Here is a 17,511-nt window from a genome sequence, read left to right as displayed (position 1 = left end):
ATTTCTCTGACCTGTGAAACATTTTTGAACGTGAACTCTCTCAGACCCACTGAACCTACCTGTCACATCAGGATGTTTGACCCGGATCGGCTCCACTGACAATGAATGGGACAATGATTTCCTGGAAATGCAGAATACTTCTTTGAGCTTCATTTTTATGCAGTGATGCTTATGGTCTAAAGTGGAAAATGGTGCGCCGTCCTCGGCACAATCCTCTGCTCCACTCCAGAGTTTCCATAAGAGAGGACAAATTCCAAAATGCTACACATCAGGTTCAGGAAAAAAAAAAAAATCCTGACGTTCCTTACTTGGTATTTAAAAAACACAGATGCTGATGTCTTCTAAAAATGCTTTGAGAAGAGCAGATGCATGCATAACTTCAATATCACAGTGATTTATTTTCAGGGCAGCTGACACATTTTTCAAATGGCTGAAGTCTCAAATGTTTTCCAACTCATCAGTATGCTTACTACTGAGTGTGATGTCCCAAATTTGGGGGTGAAACAAACAATCACCGTCATTTCTTGCTATGAGCGACAATAGTGAGTACTTAAAAATCCATACTGAATAATCCCAGGGCAGAAAATAGAGTCCAAAATATCAGTGGCATTCTCCTCTAATTTGTCAAAACTTCATCTCAGTGCAGTTTTTACAGCTTATTTATCAAAAGTTGAAAACGCCTCCCTCACAGGCTCATTTCCAAAATGTCAAAAAATCTTGAAAAACTTTTTTTTTTCCTCCCGTCTTTGCCATACTCCCTTTGGCAGGCTGCAGACACACGACCTGCACAGTTCAAAAAGTGGTTTTGTTGCCAGGGAAACTGTTGGCATGGAAAGGTCAGCAAACGGCTGAATCCAGTCTGAAATACCATCTTAATTTAGAAGAAGAAAGAAGAAATTGATTTGTGGTAAAAGTGCTTTCTTCACGTACACAGACTGGTGCTGTCTGAGAAGAGGATAACTTGGAAATCCATCAGTTTGACCGTTAAAACTCGCAGAGCTCCCTCCAGGATGCCATATCTGTCTTTGCTCAGAAAAACCTAACCTAACCTAACCTTGAGGACCAGAGCTCTTTATTCTCAACACTACACCCTCGATGAGAAGATGCTCAATCATACTTTGTCTTCAAATCTAGAATAAGGTGAGGGTAACCTTGTCCCATGGAAGAATCCTACATCAACACCTACAAGAGTGGAAACCCGCAGATCTGCTCTCAATTTGTGAAATGAAGAACTCCAAATGGAGGAAAGACATGGATGAAACGGTCTTCATCGATAAGTATGGAGGCAAGGAGGGGGCGAGCTTATTTGGGGTGTTCGATGGCTTCCATGAGGCAAAGTTCAGCACTGATAGCATCGAGGGAATTGCCATTACTAGTTCTTGACCAGCTCTCCAAAGATGACCCTTCATTCGTCTTGGAGACATTCGCAGAGACATTCTGTCCCGCTTTGAGGGTCTCTGTTATGGGGAGAGCATGGACACAAATGCCCCTCTGACCGGGTGCTGATTCAGAATCACAGCAGGATAATTCAGTCGAAATGGGACAGGCCTTTCACACTGCCTTCCACGGGACGGAGTGCATTCTCACACCGGGGAGAAATGAAACATCAAGAATCCGCCGGAGTGGTTGCACAGCCGTGGTCTGCCTTATTGAAGACTGGAAAAATCCGGGAATGGCTTCTTCTAGTGGAATGATTACGATTTCTAACTGTGGTGAGTAGTCATTTATGTTTGAGCATTTCATTGTAAAGTCGTTAGGGAGCTTTCAGGGTGAAGCTGATGGGCAGCTCTCCCAGCAGCATGACACAGTCAGCCACAAGGTCCAAAATCCCTTTTAACGTTTTCTGGTTTGTGTGATGGCCGAAGTAATATTTCTTTCAACTTGCCCAAAAAGTTGTCCAGTGCATCACCACCTCAGTGCAGTTATTCTCAACCTGAATAACCTAAGCAACTAAATATGATTTATGTGATGAATGAAATAATTTTTTTTAAAATCATGTTTACACAGTATGGTTGTGTCTTTGGCTTACCAGCAATTCACATCCTTTCACAATTTCTTTTAAGAATGGTTTCTCCCTGAAAATCATCATTTGGTGCTGAAATTCTCTGACCTGCATGTTTACACTTGCAAATATTGAGCCAAAATATTGAGATTGACTTATTCTAGAGCAGTGCTTACCACAGTTACTGTTCTAAAGCTGTTTCACAATGCAGTGGTCTTGTAGTAAACTACTCAAACTCATCTTCACCCGACAGGTAACATCTACACTGTCCTCTAGAGTCAAGAGAAAACCTTCCGACTGACCCAAGACCACAGCACATCCAACTTTGAAGAACGTCAGCGCATTATCCCAAACGGAAGGGCTCATCAAGGCCACGGCCATTTCAGAGACCAAAGACTCAAAAAATCTGTGATCCCTGTGCCTTTTACACTTTGTCTGCCTAACGATCCCTCTTTCCACCCACTGGTTCTTGCCTCCAGTGGTGTCTGGGATGTGCTCAATGAAAGGGTGACTCATCAGATTGTGAAGACGGTTACTGACAAGACTAAGAGGTCATTGTCTCCCAGAGATTTGAGACCTGGCCAAACCTGAGAGAGTGAAGGATTGGGAAGGTTCACACCCAAGAGCAGAGACACCAGGAGGGCAAGAGCAGTGCAGAGATATACAGGAAACTCAGAACCAGGAACCGACACCAGTCCTCGAGCAAGGAAGTTAGAGATAACGTAGAAGAAAATTTGGCTGCAGCTCCTGGAAATCTCCTCGTGGACTACGAACACCTTGCGGCTGAGATCTGCAGAGAGCTTGTGGATGCGGCGCTCAGTTCAGAGTCAAAAGAAAACATCTCGGTCAAAGTCATACTGCTCAAGGGCTTGGAAGATAGAGCTGGTGAGAGCACTGCCCAGAACCCAACAGATTATATGTAATCTGACAATGCAATTTGAGTAAAAGTAGAAACCAAGACGTGTCGTGTTATTTCAACATTCTGCCGCACTTACACACGTGAGGCCAGTGACATTCAGATCAAAAAAGCCATACAAGAGATCTCATTTATTGGATTTATTAAGTTGTATCCAGACACTCAAAACTGATCAGCCCATCACTAGTAATGTTGTCTTACATCATTAAAATTCATTGAGCTGTAAGAGAGACTGCCTGATAGGTTAATTATGCTACCTGCTTATAGCTGTAGGTTAGCAAGTCCAATACAGTCCATCATATAAAATTGAAGGGCAGTCATTAATTAAAACATGATCAACACTGTGCAATGCAATAAAAGTTCCTTTCAAACATGAATGGACCATCTTTGAGAAAAAGTAACAAGACACCAGGGAAGGATTTTTTTTTTTTTTGCTTGTTTGTTTTTTTGTTTGTTTTTTGTTAATAACACTACATATACCTAAAAAGACCACCACTGATTAACATTTGACCAGTTTGTGACAAGGTCTAGAATGAAAATTTAAAAAATAATAATAATAATAATAAAAGAAAGAAAAAGAAAAAAAAAAAAAAAGCAGACCTATATTGAACTGTACAATTGTTCGGAATCTCTAGATAATTTCCTGGTGAGCTTATGCTCTGCAAGCTGTACTAGAAGAGGAAGAAGACAACATTGCAACATTGCACCCTATAACAACATCAGAGTATATTTTCCACAGAGGTGACAATGGATAATAGTAAAATTTTCAGTTGGTGTGCTGTCTGAACCCTACTCTAAAATAATCCCCTTCGATTCAGACCAGCGAACTGGATGGAGGTTGACTGCCGACCTGAACAGTAACAGTGTGGATTAACAAAGACGAAGGATTAACATAAGACTAGTCGTATGTTCAAGTCTTTGCGAGACAAGTCACAAAGCAGGATGGCGTATGCTCGGCAGTCTCCAAGTTCCTGTCGGTGTTTTTTCTTTTGAAGCCACATCGTTAACCGATTCAACATCCAGTTTTTAAACAGTGTCGCAATACAACACGGGACTTCTGTAACACACAAGCCGCTGAGGGCCTCGATTATGCAGAGTCATGAAAGTCGTCCGATTGAAAAACCACATTTGAGAATCCTGTTGAACCGGCCTCTTGTTGGCCTCGGGGGTAATGATGCTTCGTGTTCCTGCCAAGCTGCTCTGCGGATGAACAGGGTTCCTGCACATTTTCCACTTCAAAACACCGTGTTTTCCAGACCAGGATTTCACCACTGAATGTCAGGATTTGGATTGTTGTTCAGTGTGATGTGTTCTGACACAAGCAGGGCAATGTGACTAGGCCATATCACGCTATAGCTTACAAATCACATTCAACTTTTTTTTTTTTTTTTTTTTTGCTATTATTTTGAATGACAGTGACTACACATAATGGGAAGTCAGGCGTGTGCTGAATAAGCAGCTTTTGTAACATATTTTAGACTTTTTGTGTATTTTTCCCAAACTTTTCAAGAACTGGAAAGTACCAAATTCATTTTTCATACTTCTCCAAACTCAAGCAGGAACCATGGAGGGAGATATCCTCTTGTGTAACAGGATGCAGGAATTCTTGGTTTGCACGGCAGACGCCCGCCTGGCACCGCGCCAACGCTTTGATGCCTTATCAAACAGTCAGAGCCACCAGGCGTGTCATGATGGGAACAATTTGGTTTCTTTTTGATTGTGAGCAAAACTCAACCGCACAGTGTATTAGATGCAACATCGTTCACATCCCGTCGACCCTGTGAACTGACGAGTGGGGCTACACCTCCTCATCAGCAAATCGCTCTTGAAATTCACACACAACATACTCAATCACACACTCACCCATTTCTTGCTCGCTCATCTTTCTCATTGGGGGTTAGTCTTCCAACTGAATAAAGATAAAAATGTGTGTTTTTTTAGGCCTTGTAGTGATACATGCATCCATTATACTGATATACACGTTTTTTTTAAACAAAAGTAAAAAAAAAAAAAAAAAAAAAAAAAGAACATCAACAAAAAGTATTAGAAATGCAGCTATACAGAGTCTTTAGCTATTCCAGGGGAGTGAGGTTGAAGGTCAGGTCTGACGTCAGGAGGCCGAGCAGCTCCATGTCCAGATGTTATTCAGTTGGTAGGGGTGAAGGGAAGGCGGGGAGGATGAGAGCAGGAAGAGCTGGGTTAGTTACTGCAGCAGGGGCGGCTGGTGGGCTGGGCCGTCTCCGTCAGGTCCACTCCCCTGTTTCGTCCACTAGCAGCTCCGGCGGCTTGAGGCTCGTTCTTGGGTAGCTTCTTCGCTGCAATGAAACAGTCACAACATCAGTGACGACACTGCCAACAATTATCCAGCATGCTCACCGGTCATGGAATTTCTAGTAAAAGTCTGGGAATTTAACAAAAATATTGGGACCGTCAAAGGACTAACAGGGAGTTTTGTCAGCCTCGGGTTAGAAAAAAGGAAGAAAATCAGTTAACCCCTGAAAGTTCTGACAACCCGCCAACAAGCGTGGGCGACATGCTGTCTTTCAGAGGCTGTAGAGGGCTCTGTTTTCAAGCTAGAGTGTTATGGTGTCAGCAAGGTGGCTTAATATCACTCTAAAGTTAAGCCAAATTTTGGCAAAAGGAACAACTGGCATGGCTCTCTACAAAGGGGCCCCTTGACCTCTGACCTCAAGATATCTTCAAGACCTAAAGAGTCTCCCCTTGGCAGACATGCCCATCTCAGGCTAATCACATGTAGTTTCGACCACAAACAATAACATTTTTTGCATGAAGTGCAAATGTGTTACTCTGGCCTAGTGTAAAATGGTGTATTTGTGCATACTGGGGTCTAAACAGAAAGCTGAGACTCTTGCGGAGTCAATGAGCCTCATTTTATTCATGTGTGATGACGATAGCCCCCATAGCAGCCATTTCATTGTAGAGAGACCATTTTTTACACTTGATATCACTGTATAAAATGACCTACAGTGACCTCTAGGATAATCACAGCCTCATGAAAGTTTACAGTCACAAAGTAGACACTGAGGGCATTCACAGGATGCCTGGTTTTCCAGGAATACTGACAATAAAGGGGAGTTTCTAAGCAATTTCCAGAACAGAATGCTTGCCATCCAATTCTCAGAGAAATCTCCAAATGTAAAATGTTTTTGACATCAAATCACAGCATGATTTTTTTCTATGGTGCTCCTCAAGGTCTTGGTGCTGTAATGTGGTATTTTGGAGGGATTTTGGACGATGATTAATAATTCTGAAGTGGTCAAAAATGGTTACATTTTGCACAAAATCTGTGTGCCAAATGGTATGAACCCCAAAATTGCTGCAACAACTTATGACACATAATTGAACATGAAAATGGCCATCACATGCTCCCATCATAATGTTCTAACCCTTATACACTCTAAATGAATGAATGAATGAATGAATGAATGAATAAATAAACAGATCTAACCAAAACACAGGGTTTATTCCAGATTCATGAGTATAATAACGTGACACACAGAGCTGAGCTGCATCTCAAATCAATCTTCAGCTTCCCAGCTCTCAGATGAATGCCACTTTTATTTGGCATCTACTTGTTGACCTTTTATTTTGCCCTGAAGACGCCCTGTCACCTCACTAATACGGGTTTAAAAAAAGGAGCAGAATGGTGAGAGGTTAAACTAGTTTTCCACTAAACATATTTTTTTCACTTCCCCTGCAGAGTGATAAACATCGATAACAAACACTAAGATCTCCGAATCTGAACTGTGTTTGAAATTTAAAATGTCATGTTACGTTTATATAGTTCATGGAAATTCAACATTAAAACATAAAGCTGGAACACTAATCATCAGACAAGCTTTGATAAAAAAAAAAAAAAAAAAGATCTTGTCTACAACACATAAAAAAGATGCTATGTGTACCATTTTAACATTAGAAAAAGCATTACTACATGCATTCTGGGACATTAGCATAATTACCATCAACAAATAAGACCATCACTAAGAGGACTGTCAGCCTCTACTGGCCCCGTCACTGCATTTTATCTCGTGTGCCGCTGGTTCAGGCTGTGCAGGGAATCTGCTGCTTTGATTTGTAGCAGAAAACTTAAAGAGGAAGCTGTTCTGCCAGCACAAACACAGCTAAAGCTTTTCTCTCTCAGCAGCAGGTGGTGAAGGCAGTGAAAGGCTGATGGAAAAATCACTTGCAATATATTTATCCTATTCATCCATGCATGCAAAGTGCAGCAAAGCACACAAAGTGAGGGGGAGGGGCGCCGAGCCCCGACATCCTCTTTGTGACAGGAAGCAAAGATGTTTATGGGAAATGTGGCCTAAAATTGGAGAAACACTAACACCACCAGAGTCAGAGGCGACCAGTCGTCCATATATATCAAGGTATCAGTTTCACAACAATAATGTGATTTTTAAGAATACTATACAGCACTACGGATATCCTATTTTCCCCACCAAGCCGATCCAAGTCATATAACACCGAGTATCTGTCAGCACTGATACCCTGTGCTGATAAAACACTTTTGTCATTCTATTGTTTAATAAATTAAACAGCTGTGGGCTACAAGCATCACACTGATCAATCTGTAAGCCAATCAATTCATGACAGAAAAGCATTATGCACAGTTTAACAACTTCTTGAAGAATACATAGCTGATTCTTTTATCTTTATTTACCTTTTCAGTGCACAAACACTGAGGGTACGCCTGTTGCTGCAGCTGCTTGAAATACCTGCACTGCAAGCACTGCACAAAGCTATCAGGCTGCTCTCTTTCTGTAAAATAATTCCACAGTGATAGCTCCTTCCACAACCTCTGCTTCCTTATCATAAGCTTCACCACAACTCGAAAATGCCTGCATACGGCACATATGTTTTTGAAGACAGACATAAAGGGATTAAGATTCATTTGTGCGGTGATAAACGGTCCAACTTGTTAGTATCGCAGGTCAAAGCACATGTCAAACACACATCCTGAATTTCGGCAGAGACACTCACCAATCGCCATGAATATCTCGTTGACGTTCATAGATGTCTTTGCTGATGTTTCCATGAAAAGCAAGCTGTTATCATCTGCGTATGATTGTGCATCCTGTTAAGAGCGAAACAAACATTATGAAATCATTAATTACAATGAAATGAACTCAGAGTACCTCACATTTGGCAGTGTTGAAGAAGCGCAGAACCAGAGAAGTGCTTGTCAAATCAGTGTTTCATTACATTTACTGTTCATCATTTCAGACACCCAGATGCAACAATCAGTTAGAAACAAATTTAGCATCCCAAATTTAGGCTTCATTTCAATGTTTGTGACCTCCATTTCCTAGAAGTTTGGCAAAAAACAGAGACAGTGCAGGATTTTAAGCCTCACTTCTGATGAGAGCTGATGGCTTTCTGTGGTTCTGATTCATGAATACGGATACAAACCTGAAAGTCCAATGCTCTCTTGTTTGCGAGGTCGGCCTTGTTCCCAGCCAGCGCTATTACAATATTTGGACTGGCTTGTCTCTGGAGCTCTTTAACCCAGTTCTTCGCTCGTACAAATGACTCCTGGCAAACAGAAAAGGGAAGGGGGGGAGAGAAGTGACTCAGTCGGTCAAATAACAATAAGACCGATGTGGTGGAAAGATAAGGACAGCAGGACCCTTCCCATAATGTCTGGCTGGGCTTTGATTGGCCTTTCGATATGAGTCCAGGACACAGTCTCATCAGAAGATAACCTGATGAAATATGACAATCAAAAGCAGCGTTTTTTTCCAGAGTAAAAGCCACATCATGTCTGGGAAGTACGATTTGGGTTATATTGGCGTGCAGAAGTTAGATGTGCATACATGAAAAAATAAAAAATAAAATGTGGGCTACATGCCTGTTCTTAACACTCAAAGACGTAATGAGTCTTCAAGGTATGAGTCACCTGTTACATGATTTTACAATGATTCTCTTGACTAAGAAGAGGCTAGTTGATTAAAACTGGCAAAATCCACTGTGTACCATAATGACTTTGCCCTTACTACAAAATATCTTACAGTTAGCTCGCCTGAAGCACATTCATGAGTCAGTATCCTCCTGCTAATAATCCTCTAAGACAGCCTTCATCCATCAAGTTATGTAAAATATATAACAAGTTGTAGGGAAATAATGAAGAAACTGTACTTATAAATGTCAACAGTCACAAGGAATTGTCTAAATATAGTTCAACAAGGTCGACATTGTACATATTCCCTTGTTTTAAAGAAAACCAGGGATCTATTGCGAGGTTATCCTGATCACACTGATTAAAAGCACACTGAGCATTTGTTTTGCAGCTAATATTGGGAAGATGTAAAGTAAGGTTTTGGTTCACACCGGGGCTGTGCATTTACAAATTCAGTTGGGCCAGATTTTCAGCAGCTGATTGAAAAACACTTTTTTTTTTGCTTTTGGTAATGACAAATTTTAACCAAACCAAATTAATGTTGTAAAAAAAATAGCAATGTTACTTGTTTCACTTTTGAAATAATAAAAAAAAATGTATATATATATATATATATTTATTTATTGGTCACATATCTGACCCAGACACATCAGACTCTGTGCAGAAACTGAATAAAAAGGAGCTATCAGAGCACAGAATCACAATAAGTGGCAATAACAGTAACCAATAACACACTGTCTCTCCCTACCAGTATCTCCTTCCCTCTCCCACACACACACACACACACACACACACACACACACACACACACACACACACACAGGGCTAAACCAGCGGTTCTCATTGTCAGTTTTACGTTTCAGAGACATATTTTCAGGAGAGCACTTGCCTACTTGTGACTGTCAAAAGCCAAATCTTCTGAAAAGCTACCAGGCAGGGTCGGAAATGAGTCTCATGAGAAAATGTTGATTTGTGAAACATATCCTGGTGTTTCTCACACTGGTTTTTCCTTTTTGACTGGTTATGGATTTTGGACAATGCTCGCAGTGCTGTAACTATTTAGGCTACAGAATAACATTGCTTTAACAAATATCTTTTATACAATAATATCACAATTAAAATGGTATGCTATTTAAATAATCGTATTTATTTCAAGCTCACTGGGCCACTCTGTGGTTGTCTCTGGGCTGGATGTGGCCCGCGGGCCACAAATTGAATGGGCTGGGTTTATACAATTCACATGCCTGGTATTTGATGTTCTGTGACCCCGGAGACACGGAACGGCTTATTTTTAATTAGCTGGGGAAGGTGTTCACTTATAGTCTCCTTGTACAGCTGTTACAGCCAAGAGGGAGAGCAGCTGAAGGTGGATCCTGTCACTGCTGGTGAGCTAGCAATTTAGGCAAAATATAATTATAGTAAAATAATATTAAACGGGATGTGTGGAGCTTTAAAATCCTAGCAAGCACTTTGCAAAACATTCCAATATTCTGAGAGAAAGGAAAGAGGACAAATACAATATAAATCTGTCTACTTACTGGATTCAAGAGCCCAAAACTAAATGAAAGCAACCAGACCATGTTGGCCAAAACGCTGCTTTCCAAGTTTGAGTGTATTGTTTGTTGTACGTCGACTGCAGAGTAAACACAGTGTGGGGATTGTATTTTGCAGCTGCTCTAAAGTTTATTTTTATCCAACACATGCCAGGAACAGGTTGGACGTGCACACGTCTTATATTCAAAGAGGAGAAAGAGGACGTTTTTTTACATTTTCACGCACCACAACAGTCAAAACTAGCACAATCAGCGCGTGGTTGACTGAAACAAAGCCCAGCTCCACAAGCAAATATTCGATGGCTTCATGACTGAGGAGTGTTCACAGCTGATAGTGGTGTTGACACTGTATTTTGTCTATCTGCTCATCCTTGACAAAAACATTGTTCGGGTGATAACCAGCGTGAGCACATGCCACAGAAACTGGCTCCTGACTCACCTCGTTTGTGATATCGTAGACCACAATGGCCGCCTGGGCGCCTCTGTAGTACATGGGAGCCAGACTGTGGTAGCGCTCCTGACCAGCTGTGTCCCAGATCTCAAACTTGACTGTTGTGTCATCCAAACATACTGTCTGAGTCAGGAAGGCAGCTGCACGGGCACAAAAACAGTCAAACGCCAATGACAAATGTGACCGTGAATGGAATAATTTGACACTTAGGCTGGACACACACACACACACACTAGAGAATTATTGGAAAGGCTGGCCAATATGGATAAAATCAAATATCACAACATTTTTGACGAAATATCTTGATACCAATATTGTGAAGATATTATAGCCAAGACTATTCACAAAATGCTTTCACAAAATATTTACACAATGAGATTTTTGATAACTTATCATCAGTAATGCTTATATAATAACTAAGCAGGGTAAAGGCAAATAATAAAACAGCTAGAACACCTTCCTGTAATGCAGCCTTTAAAAACAGGAAAAGACTAATTTAAGCCATATGACGATATTATGATATCCAAAATCCCGGAAGATCTAGCCTCCTATCACAATAGCGATATAATATTGATAAACTGCACAGCCCTAAATTTTCATATCCTGGCAACAGCTCTCATATTATATTATGAATGATGCATGTAGGTATGAGTCATATTTAAGACCTAAAGTGGTATTTTGGGGGATTTTTTTTTTTTCAGCTGTCACCTCCGTCCTCTTTTACATGGACTCCTGTGGGAAGCGGCTCAGAAAGCGGACCCTCTAAAACAGACACCTAAAAAGCTCCACTGCCTAACCTCATTCCCAGGCTTTTACAGCAGAGAGCCTGGGAGAGGGTCCCTGATAATTGTGGAGAAAGACCCATCCCACCGTTCTCTGATTGGTCTCTCGGGCTGTCCATCTGACTTTCAACAGGAAACACAACCTGCTAATGGTCCTGGTGATTTGTACAGCTCTCTAAAATAGCATGATTGAAGATATTCCTCAGAGAGCTCCATTTTTTGCCAACCATTTGTTTGTGCCTCCACGTCTTCTCTTGGGAAACAATCTGCAGGTTGGACAGAAGTGGAAGCAAAAACCCAAAGAGCCTCTCCATTCCAGTAAAAATGAAAGTCCAAGAAAAAAGGGGGGCTTGATCAAAAGTACTGACACATTTTTTTTTTTTTTTTAAAACACAGGAAAATAGTCTGTGACGTCAGTCTGTGTTTTTCTGTAGCAGCGTGCAAATAACCTCAATGGCTGTTTATTTTTTTCTTTCCTATGCCGTACACATGCTTTTTCCTAAAAAGCCAGTGGCAGCAGAGAAAAAAAAATGCTGCATGTGAACATGGCCTTAGTGTGGACACTGCCAGCAGCCAATGAGGACCCAGAACCTTTTTTTCTGAAAAAGCTCAGCCACCTCTACAGCTCTCAAAAAAAAAAAAAAAAAAAAAAAAAAAAAAAAATTAAAATACAAAGTAAATAACATAAAAGGTGTATCATCCAATGCTGACCGAATTTCTCCAGCCATGATTTTACCCAAATCATATTTATTTGTTTCTCCAGTGTATATTATTACTTCTTCATTCATGCTGGATTGCCTGAGTTCCCAGGAGGTAGGAGGTTTTAGGTGTATCAAGAGTCAGCAGGATAATCTCAGTTATGCTCATAAATATGAGACTGCAAGACAAGAAAAACAGGTGAAATCTGTGGTCTTGTGTGCTACAATACGTTTCCCAAAATTGACAAACAGAAAAAGATCACTGGATGCTGCCATGTGATCAGACAGATATCAAAAATGTGTTGGGTGCTCTTGGAAACGGGGATCGAGGCACTGCAAATATCAGGAAATGTGACAACGAGGAGGGAAACATTTGAAAAGGCGATGTATTTCGAATGCTGGAGGTCTACGTCAGGGCTTCGACGGGCTTTTTAATATTTCCTTCCTGGTTGTCACACTTCCTGATATTTGGAGTGTCTGTGAAACGTTCCTGAAATTGTTTAGGAATTTAAAGGTCTTCTGGTTTTCCTCCAGGAAACGACAAGTTTGAAAAGAGCAATCTAATGACAGAACAAGAAACAAAGGAGGACAATTTGACTGAACACTAGTATGAGCTTTAATAGAGACAATAAGGAATGGGCTTAACATTATGTAAGCCGCTAGAAATTCCAGAGAAGGATATCTGAGAGTTCCCACGATCATTCCTACAACTGTCTGTGTTCCTAAAATACACTTTCATGCTCACAACTCTGTCTGCAGTTGTAAGCTGAAAACTCAGCACTTCAAAAAAAAGTACTTTTTTTCTCCTAATCCCCCTTAAATTAGTCCCCCTTTAATTCTCCCTCTTCTCTATCATCCACCTCCACACATGCTTTTCTACCCACTTCCTTAGCTCTTAGCAACATTTCTAGCCCTGAAATCATTCAAACAGCATTTTCTTACATCTAATGTGGGGGAACTATGGCTCTGACCATTCCTCTTGTTGCTGCTGTCTGCTTGTAGTCTAATGATGTAAATCTACATGTGTGTAAAGTGTCATACCTCCGATTGTGCTCTCTTGGAATTCGTGAAACTGTCCCTTGACGAAGCGGAGGACAAGACTTGACTTCCCCACGGCCGACTCCCCTAAGAGCACTAGTTTGAACTGGCAGATCTTGTTGCCTGCATTTGGCCCATTGGGTCTTGTTGCTCCACCTCTACTTGCCATGTCACACTCTCCAGTCTCTTCCTCCGGACACTGACGTGCTGTGTGGAGTTGTCCTGAATGACTGAAAGCGACAGAGAAAAGGAAGCAAAGTGTCACCACCAGATTTTTCAGAAAAAAAAATTACAGAATATAAAAAACATCAGCAAAGAATAAGAATTAAAAAATAGCGGACAAACTAAAGTTGGTAAAAATGCCATTTACAGGTCTGCCCATGTTTATGAGAAACTTCTATGATTATTGTGTAATGACTCAAATCTGTGTTGTGGTTACACAGGACCGCTCTCAGTCTAGCCCAGAATAAAAAAAATATGCGTACATGTTATACAATATAACATTTTTCTGCCAAACACGAGACCTCGCTCATTAAAACCTATTACTTCCCTTGTCATATCTAAACCCTCAAAGACTCCATACGCTCAGAAACTATGGTCAAAAATGTTCAGTCATGTGTGAGACAAGAAACAGAGTGCTGCACTTTTGTCGTGAATTGTGGAAAATTGTTAGAAATACAAAATGAAACGTATTTATGTAGATAGTTCCTCTTAAAACTATCCATCTGTAATTTAACAATAGTAATTATGATGATAACACTTTGTTTATATAGCACCTTTCATACAGGGGGTGTAGCTCAAAGTGCTTCACAATAAAGTGAAAAAACAAGAGTATAAAACAGGTAAGTGCAAATACTGTGTGCTAAAACCAAGCAATCAATTGAAAAACAAAGAGCAGAGGCAGTGAAACAAATGTCAATAAGATGGAAATAAAACAAATGAAGATATAGAAACAGTAAGTTATGTCGAAACAAAGGTAGACATAAATGTGCATGTTGAAGTAGGACAGTCAAGCAGGTCAAATATAGAGGCCTTAATGACACCAAAAACAGCAACCAGGGTGGGAAATATACTTCAGCCCCACTGGCGATGGAGCTCAGCAGCCACTTTTACCACACAACCTGCAGGATTGGTATTAACTCGTGATAATGGCTTGCTGAATGAATAAATACACCAGGTACGGGCAAATCACAACAGTGTTTCTCAGGTGGCTGGGGTATATTATCCACCAAAACACTTTGGCATATTCTCTCTGTATCATAAAACATTTGTGAAAGCTGCCCATGTCTGTCACCGGTACCGATTAAAGTGCAAGTCAGAGAGCTGACCGGTGGTTTGTCAAAGCAGATCTGCATGTGGAAACTTGTTAGAAAAAAATCTCTAGCAACTTTTCCAGAGGCCAAAACTTCTGTGAGGCAGATTGATTCAAAGCAGATTAGTGTGACAGGGATCTGGGCATGTAACTTTACCTTTGTATACAGTTCAAGGTTAAATAGAGACTGATTTGTGCTCAAGCGTGTGCGGATCTAACATTATAGCCGTATTGATCACTTAGCAGACAACTATTCCCCAGATCCCAACAAATTACCTAGCATTTCTCCCCTGCAGTTATTTCTCAAACCCCACCAACCAAGTAAACACAGTCAAGCAGGCCAGAAATACTCGCTGTCAAGTTGCTGGAAATCGTGTTACGACACAGATAACCACAAATAACCTGTTCTGTTGTTGTTGACAGGCTCAAATTAGCACGCTAACGACTGCTAGCGTCGGTAAGGTGACTAGCTCACCAGAAAAAGTGCGAAACGACAAAAACCAATATCAGCCTGTCACCGAGCACAAATTAACCTAACTTTATCTGGCCTCAGACGGGGCGTGGATGAACACATTTGACAAACCGAGACAAGATGTGGCTCTAACTATTCAGCTTTAGAGTAAAAACCCCAACACAGATGATGCAGCTTTGGGTGTGTACAACTAATGTCAGCTAGCTAACGCTGGCTAACTTACCTAATTTAGTGAGCGGTCTTATGAGTTGCGGTTAGCGCTAGGTATGCGCCATATCACATTACAACCGCTATTTACGTTACTAAACTATAACTATTGTGTGAATCATCTACAGGAAAGTGCTGTGAATTCACTAGGCTTACTACGTCGGCCCTACCGGTGTTAGCTAACGTTGGCTAGCCAGCTAATAGCGGGGCTGACAAAAACGACATTCGGCCTGGCTAACGTGAAGCTAACGCCGTTTAGCTGCCCGCATCGGGAGGAGCCCTCCGCTTTAGCCGCTCGCTAGCCGCCTAAGACGAGCTACTCACCTATCCCGAAGCGACTAAATGTGAGGGATGTCCCGGTAAAATGTGCGCTGCACCTCAGTGCCTGTCCACGGGATGACGACTGTGTGTCTAGCTGACGTTAGGCTTCATAAGGCTTGCGATATCCCTCTCCCACTTCTTTCAACTTCCCTTTTTTGCATCGTACGAAGGATGATGACAGATCGTATGACTGGAATTGACATGTGTGACGTAGCGCCGCGAATGGGCCAATCACAGCGCGGCATTTATCGCCAATTAATATCCCTGTATCCCTCCTGTTACACTCAAATTTACTATTTTTTTAATCAGTTAGAGTCATTTTGACCCCAGTGATTAAAATGTCCAGAAAATAATTATAATAAAAATTATTACCCAATTTTATGTGTCTTGTCGACTACCTAAATAGCCCTTAAAATAAAAACATAACCTCATTAACCAGTCTGCTATTTATCATCTGTTTATACTGTGAATTTGGACATTGCCCACATCTATGCACATTGTATACATCGATGCACACTGGTTTTATTGGCTTTTTATCATCTATTTATCATCTGGGTGCTATTTATTTATTTATTTATCATCTGTTTATACTGTAAATTTGCACATTGCCCTCATCTATGCACATTGTATACATCGATGCACACTGGTTTTATTGGTTTTTTGCACATTGTTTTTTTGCACATTGGTACTTAGATCTTTAGATCTCGAGGGTCATCTTTATTCTTTATTTTTGATTTACTTATTCTTTATTTTTGATTTACTTAATCTTGTACTCTGTGGATACTGCTGGAAATTGTGAATTTCCTTCGGGATGAATAAAGTATCTATCTATCTATCTATCTATCTATCTATCTATCTATCTATCTATCTATCTATCTATCTATCCTCCTTATACATCAAAGTTCATGTGGGAATCAAATGTCATGATCCAACATGTCACATTAACTGTCAGTGGTTCTGGCCCTAGTACAGGTGTCCTTATGTCAGGTGAGAGCCCTAAAGCACAGGAATTTTTTTTGACCATTATAAGTGGCTTGTTATAGTTCCTCAGTGTCATCCAAAACAACTAAAACGAATTTGTGTGACATGATATTTCTTATGGGTTTTATAAGGCTTAAAAAAGAGCCCAGGATCAAACACTGAACACCAAAAATATATCATAATATCAGTTTCATGTTGACCCAGTTGTACCCATTAAATTGGGAAAAGTGAGCAAAAAAAAGTATGTTAATCATCTATTTGGATATGTTAAACATTGAATGGGGTGAAATCGACCCCAAAGATAATAGGAGGGTTGATAAAGTGTCAGGATCTATGAGGACCTTCATAATGCACTGTAGATGATCATGAAGTCCACAAATCCCATGTTCATCTGAGAAAGATACTACAGCAAAACTTTAAAATATTATATAGAAAATATACAGAATTTTCCTCTTGCCATTGCCTACCATATAATATAAAGCTAAAATAAAATAAGTCACTATAATCACACAGTTGCATTCTATCATTGTGAAACCATGAGTTTAAAAAAAAAAATCAAACTCAATAGCATTTTGAGATAGGGTACACGTCATCAGTCTAACAATATTATGACTATTATAGCAAACCTTGTATCATAAATTACATTAACTTCAATGTAATCCACCGATCCTTGACATAGGTCTTACATTTTATTATGGATTTTTAAATTATATTATTATATGTAACGATGTTATAGTTATATTTTTAATTAGATACACATCATCATTTAAAAAGTATGATATAAGGCCATTATAAACTCACTATTAAATGTCATAAATATTTTCAAGTCCCTAAATTGAAAAGTAGGTAAAT

At 40.3% G+C, this 17,511-nt stretch overlaps 2 protein-coding genes across 3 annotated transcripts; one reads left to right on the top strand and one right to left on the bottom strand.

Moving 5' to 3' along the window:
* Positions 1-1,224: 1,224 nt before the first annotated feature.
* On the top strand, positions 1,225-2,593 carry LOC115373714 (protein phosphatase 2C-like domain-containing protein 1). The gene is given in 3 exon segments (XM_030072215.1): positions 1,225-1,335; positions 1,337-1,712; positions 2,286-2,593. Coding segments are annotated over 3 exon segments (795 nt in total).
* Positions 2,594-3,043: 450 nt separating this feature from the next.
* Positions 3,044-15,878, bottom strand: rab5ab (RAB5A, member RAS oncogene family, b). Of its 2 annotated transcripts, none has more exons than XM_030071944.1 (6): positions 15,682-15,878; positions 13,370-13,596; positions 10,837-10,988; positions 8,358-8,480; positions 7,929-8,022; positions 3,044-5,233 (listed from the first exon to the last, which is right to left on the bottom strand). In XM_030071944.1, exons 2-6 carry the CDS (start codon positions 13,533-13,535, stop codon positions 5,118-5,120), a joined length of 651 nt encoding a protein of 216 aa, XP_029927804.1. In that variant the 5' UTR covers positions 13,536-13,596; positions 15,682-15,878; the 3' UTR covers positions 3,044-5,117. The 2 variants fall into 2 exon arrangements, with proteins under 2 accessions (XP_029927804.1, XP_029927805.1); XM_030071945.1 differs by lacking the exon at positions 15,682-15,878 and adding an exon at positions 15,374-15,480.
* Positions 15,879-17,511: the final 1,633 nt, after the last annotated feature.

This window comes from Myripristis murdjan, chromosome 16, assembly GCF_902150065.1.
Source record: "Myripristis murdjan chromosome 16, fMyrMur1.1, whole genome shotgun sequence".
NCBI lineage: Eukaryota > Metazoa > Chordata > Actinopteri > Holocentriformes > Holocentridae > Myripristis > Myripristis murdjan.
The sequence above is the reverse complement of the archived record's forward strand: the minus strand, read 5'-3'. Positions and strand labels throughout refer to the sequence as shown.